Here is a 6,256-nt window from a genome sequence, read left to right on the forward strand (position 1 = left end):
TGCCTGAAGGATCATTAATATTCATGAGCCTCCAAAGAAACGAACCGTGATTTTTACATCAACCTGATGCTGATTCAGGACCAGTTTTTCAGATTTGTGATAAAAATCCCATTCCAAGAGTTGTTGGAAACACTACAATAAAGCCCTGAAATTTATGACTGTTTCCTCTTCCACCCACCTCTCCCCTGCCCAGCCCCTCCCCCCAAGCATCCTCTCTAAAGTGAAAAAGCCACACTGGTACAAGTGTAATTTTGCTGGTATTACTATGCCTACACAGTAACTAGGGGTTATTGCCAGCACAGCTATCAGGTTTATGCCTTCTCTTGGAGCATGATTCTGTAGCCAAGTGGCTTGGCCACTCAGCTGAAGTAGCGGAAGGCCTGGAATCTGGTCTCTGCTCCTGCTTCTGTATTTGAGGCCTAGTCTCCATGACTCTGGAAGTCTTTCTGACCCTGGGCTCCTTGGTATGGGCCAACCCAGCTATGCTGGCAGAAGCCTCTAATATAGACCTAGACCAAGCTGTATGAGCAAGTAAGGGCAACTACCTGCAACAATGTTTTGTGCAGCCAGCAGTAGAGCTACAAGCCTAGTACTGAGAATCAAGAACCGGATTCTGTTGTCTGGCTCCGCTACCAACTTGCCATATAACTCTGGACACATCCCTTTACAGACTGTGCTGAGTTTCTGCATCTTGAAAATGGAGACAGTTTACCTTTCTGTAAGGTGCTACAACAGCTATGGAGGGAAAGTGCTATTATGGCATTGATAAAACAACAATGATAAATACTATAATAGGAATGATAATGATATGTATTTGCATTCCTGTACTGAGAGAGGCCCCAATTATGACTGGGTCTCCATTGCTCTGGGCATATATACTATATCTGTATCCGGAGGTACTAGCAGTAGAGTAAAGCTTGGGCCTCTGCAATTTAACCCATTCACTTGCAGTCTGGTTTTGTTGTCAGGCCACTAGCAGGCAAAGGACTTCTCTTATCCTAAGTGCTGTGTGTGTGTGTGTGTACATGAGTGCACTCGTGTATATGTATGTAGAAGGTGGTGGGGGTGGATCTGGAACAGCTGGTAATATTTCTTTCAGCTCTGCCTCTAGGAGAGATAACAAAAAAAATTAAAAGTAGGTCACTGAAAAAAGAAATACTGACATGGTTTTTACTTACTCCAAGAAGCTGAGGAGTAAGATAAATTACCAGAAGCTGTATTTCCTCATTCCTATTAAATCCATCTGAGCGCCTTCTCCTCTCCTTCCTCCCTGGTAGCTGGGTAAGGCTGGCATACAATTACAACTCAAGCCAACCTTGGTTTTACAACAGATGTTCTTGTAACCAGCCTGTTTATGTTGCACATCAGAGATTTGAATTCAGATATTCTGAGAGGCATCTTACTGCCTGGTTCTCAGCAGTGTATACCGCCTGTCAAAGCATAGTTTATGACCTGCATGTGCTGAACACCCTGCTGATGTATTAGTAACAATGGGACTTTCCCTGTGTGTATGTCTGCATATGGGATTGTGACATGCAAGAGATTTACGGATTTGAAATACAGTAATTTTTGGTGGGACAGGCTGTCCAGGCTTCATTTCAGCCATTTCCAAGTAATAGAGGACAAGCAATAATATCACTCTCTGTGATAAATTACAAATGCGTCACGACAGCCTGGCTCTGTGGAACTCCACATAAAGCTGAGCAGTATCCAGCATGCTGTCCCTTTGCACCTCCATTACAGCTCCAGCCTGACATGCCAGGAGATACTTTACTTGTGCGTGTTTGAAAAAAGAAGAAAATGGGAGAAATGTGGTCTTAGCAGCAGCTGGATTCACAGGCTCATAAAAAGCCTATGTAGTGCAAGTCTTTCCACTGATATATCGAACTTTGCATTAGGCCCTTGCTCTGTGGGGAACTGCAGTAGCACTGTTAAGAGGGGAATGTGGTGTTGGACTCAAAGTACTTACCAACTCTTTCTTCCCCTCCATTCGGCCTCCACAAACTCCCTCCAAATCTTGTCCTGTCGAACCTGGTCCTGCAGCAGGGCTCCTCGTTCTTCCTCCCGGGCCCGGGCTGCCTTGGTGGCTGTAACAGCTCTTCCAAGCTGGGTGCTGCTGAAAGCAGGAGATGAAGATGAGGATGAGGCCAGTTTCACCAATGATTTAGTTGCTGATAGCTGGTACCCAGCTGAGGTGTTTCTGAATCCGGGCGATCTGCTCCCCATTGTGTGTGTATCTGCTCTTACATAAGATGGTGTCACCACTAGGTAGGTTAAGAGGAGATGCTTGCCAGAACCATCCACCCCACTGCTTTCTCTCCTCTGATCCTTGGAAAGTGCAAGTAAGAGGACAGCTCCCCCTGCGCCTGTGTACTATTTTTATTTCCCCTTTGGTTAAGCAGCACTTTCTACTAGTAGCTTCACTATAGCAAGAATTTTGCAAAGAACACTTGTTAGAAGAATAAAGATCCTGGCTGTAAACAGCAAATCCTAATGCTCAGCTTGAGAGACAAGTCAGCGTTGGGTGCAGTTGAGACCACGCTCCCTGTTGCTTTCCCAGTCCCCAGGATAGGTGCTGAGCTAGTAGCAGTCTGCTGCAGAGAATGATGTTGAGTTTGTCAGGGTTAGGCTTTTGTTCTGTTTGTGCAGCAGAAATAAACCCCCTGATGACTGCTGGTTTCCTCAGTGTGTTTACTGTTGCCATTGGAAACCAGGCTGGCTCATGAATATTCATTGATAAGGGAGTAGAAACTAATGGAAGCAGCTATTGGGATCTTGACTTTGTACTACTCTTCTTAAGACAGAGTTGCCTTTTCTTTAAAATAAGCAAGGACTTCTTTCCCAGACCTGAGGAAGTTCATTTTGTGTCTACATGTTTTTTCTAATATCTCTCCTAACTAGTCCAATAAAAGATATTACCCAAGAAACTTCTTGAATATTTTCTGGATCATCACAGCTTCAGTACTCCAAATCTACTTTCAAATAAGGTCCTTCTGTGAATCAGCCTTAGTTTTACACTTTGGAAAGCCTCTAAATTTTAGGCCGAAGAAAGAAAACAACTGAGTAGCAGCCCTGGACAATTGATAATCTGTTCTGGAGAACTGATATTACTTTCTTGCAGCTTTTTGAGAAAATAGGACACTGGCTACTATAAACCCCTGGACATGCTGTGGCTAATACACTTAACTGGAGACTGAAAACATACAACTGCCTCCTGCCTTATTTGCCTGGTAAATTGAACTCACTGTATATTTCCCCTACTGAATAGTTTTACTGGATGAAAACTAAGATGGGGGGGAGGGCTCATGGTATACACAAATATTAATTCAGTGAGTGGTGTTAAAAAATGAACAATTTCAGAAAGTCAGATTGTTTCACTTAAAAAAATCAATTTTTAATTTCTAAATGTTCTTGTTTTGAAACTTACAAAAAGATTAATTTTTTAAAAGGGTGAAAAAACTGAAAGCAAAACAAAATAGTTCATTTCAGATCAAATTAAGTTTAGGGTTCGTTGGCGACTTTGTCTTTTCTGGGAAAAAACAAAAAAAAATAAGTGTTTGTGGTTGACCCCAAATAAGTTTTTCTTCTTTTTTTTTTTTTCGGTTTGGCTAGCAGACCACCATTGTATAGGCAAGTACCAAATGAATGCACAGTACCCTGAGTACTATGCAAATGCCTTTTAAGAGATGCTAATGGGCAGTAGCCTAATACTGCTGCACAGTAGGGTCTCGGCACAGTTTTTGCTACATGATGCTATTGCACAGTAGTATCAGGCTACTGAACAGTCAGCTTCTCATGTAGACGTGCCCAGTGTATAGGACTGGGAGAACAGGGTTCGGAAGTCATAAAAGGAAGTAGCTATATACCATTAATATGTAGCAGGCTGAGTTTTCAGGATCCTGTTTTGGATATTGTTCTGAAATTTCTTGCTGCATGCCCAAATCATTCAGTTGTGTCATTTAACAAAAATGGTGTCTTAGAGGAATGCTTGCAAACAGTGCCCTATTTTCCTCCAGTTATTACACGCCTTTGTAATGTTTATGATTGCTAAGCAGTGGACAGCCCTGTAGAAGGAGATGACTGACTGACATATCATGTGTTTCCTTTTGTGGCACTCTTTATAGGGTTATAGTGATGTTTTCTGGGGCTTGATATGCTATGAATTTTAATGTGACCTGATTTTAATATGCCTATGTATTTTTGGCTGGGGAAGGGGGGAGATTTTTATAAATGACTCAGGAGTCTGTTGAATGTGGTTCCTTCAGCAGTCCTGTATCTAGATTTTGCCAGTATAATTAATTCCTAGGAAGATTTTAAATTATGTTCTTTATTAATAGATATCCAACAAGTAGTGATTTGAACAGTAAAATATTACTGGAAAAATCAAATGTATGTGAAGTGCTTTTTCCCTAAAAAAAAAAATATTGTTTTTTCCCTACAGGTAATTTTAACTTGACCACAAGAGGGTATTGTCGTTTAAGTTATGCAGAACTTAAACCAATAAACTGTAACATGCATTGTCTTACTTCTAGTACGTAAGTTTCTCCAAAATGACCATTTAAACTACGTAGTAGTGAGAAGAAATGTATTTTTTTAAACAGCGTCTGCTTTATTGATCCAGCAGCAATTTCTGATCTGCATTTCATAGAGATCATTTTAGTTGGTGAATTTGTCACTGGGATCTTCATTGCCTAATGGTGATGGAATGAGAAGAGGGAACCTGCACTGATTTTATAGGAAGAGTAAGAACTTACTAATTAGAAAGCATCTCTTCTTTAATATTTAATGAAAATCACTTGAAAAATACAAAAAATAATTTAATTTTTCTACTGCAGACGGAAAATAATATCAGTACAGAATTTGGACTATGGGCGTAGGGAAGGAATGAAGATTATTATGAAGTCCACTTGTGAAAAGTCAGAATGTACTGGGATATGGAATTAAAAAAAATTCTTTCCAACCTAAGGTCCTGATCCTGTATACAGAACTGCAGTGCTGGATCCTTGTGTTCAGGCTGAGCTGTGTCAAAGTTGGTGAGACTCTTATTTGATACCCCAAGGGTAAGTACATATATTCAAAAAGCCCGAACCTGAATTGATTCAATCTTTGCAGGTTAGTCTAACCTGGATAGATTGAACTGATTTGCAAGTGGTTAGGCATTCACTTTTGTATTCAGGAAATGCAGGCATATGCCTGCATTGGCTCAGGCTAGAAGCCAGTGGGTACTAAAGCAAGCCCTCCCTTCACTTCCATAGGGCTGAGCTGAGGGGGAAGTGGCCAGGCCCTGGCAGGTCTTTATGATTAGGGAGGTGTTTAAACCCCCACCCTGGCCTGCACTGTCCCCAGCCAGGGTGTGCTTGGAAGGGGAGGGGGCAGCAGCCCTTGCCAGGCTTTCCCCCCACCCCCAATAACCATTTAAGGGGTGGGAAGTGTTGCCAGACCCTAGATTGCACTCTGAGGCAAAGGGTGGGGAAAGAGGAGCTGTTGTTGTGGAGTGCGCGCATCTGTTGATGATATTGGATGAACATTTCAGTGTTCCTCTTCTTCATACTGTCTGCAGCTGTGGACTGGAAGTGAGTGGCACCAAGTCCTCTCAAAAGTGCCTCTGCTGTCTTGTTCTTTGGGGTGTGCACTGCCACTTCCCGAAGAGTTGACAAGGGCAGTGTGACCGACCATGTGAACTTGTTTGTCCCAGGCAGACCTTCTGCCACCTTCTTATTTTGCTAGCTAGTGCTTTGTATTTGCTTAAATCTCAAACTGACAGCACTGACAAGTCCCATTCATTGCAAACCAGGTCATTTCTCACACCTTTTTCTTTCTCACCCTCTCCTACCACTAAAGTTTTTTTGGGATAGTTTCCTGTACAAATAGGCAGGATGCCAATGGCGTACTGTGTGTTTCTGGCGTTCAGGGGCCAATGCTTGCCTTTGCGCCCTCCCCTCCCCCCCATCCATGACCAATCACCAAGCTGGGGGGTCCCCCAGTGGCAGAGCCTGGAAATGCTGGCAGCAAAACCAGAAGTGTTGCCAGGGGACCGCGTAATCCCTGGAGGGCCCAGCCAGTGCCCACACCCCAGGCCCATGCCTGTACGCCACTGCAGAATGCATACATTTTTCTAAATCCAAAATATTCCTAAATGTTTTCTGCTGTGTTTTCTGCAGTTCAGAGCCTGGCAGTGGGAGCTAGAATTTGTCACTGAATTGCATTATGCCTCAGCTGACCCATCTGTAAAACAGATGTGCATACCCTATATGGG

The 6,256-nt window shown here is 42.9% G+C and overlaps 1 protein-coding gene across 1 annotated transcript in view; it reads right to left on the bottom strand.

Moving 5' to 3' along the window:
* Positions 1-2,663, bottom strand: part of CUNH2orf50 (chromosome unknown C2orf50 homolog) — a 6,352-nt gene extending 3,689 nt beyond the window's left edge. The window contains exon 1 of the mRNA XM_019537402.1: positions 1,970-2,663. Within this exon, the coding sequence (XP_019392947.1) occupies positions 1,970-2,226 (257 nt within the window). The 5' untranslated portion in view covers positions 2,227-2,663. The remainder of the gene's footprint in view (positions 1-1,969) is intronic.
* Between the last annotated feature and the right edge of the window lie 3,593 nt (positions 2,664-6,256).

The sequence above is a fragment of the Crocodylus porosus genome, unplaced genomic scaffold (genome assembly GCF_001723895.1).
Source record: "Crocodylus porosus isolate Cpor-Errol unplaced genomic scaffold, CroPor_comp1, whole genome shotgun sequence".
NCBI lineage: Eukaryota > Metazoa > Chordata > Crocodylia > Crocodylidae > Crocodylus > Crocodylus porosus.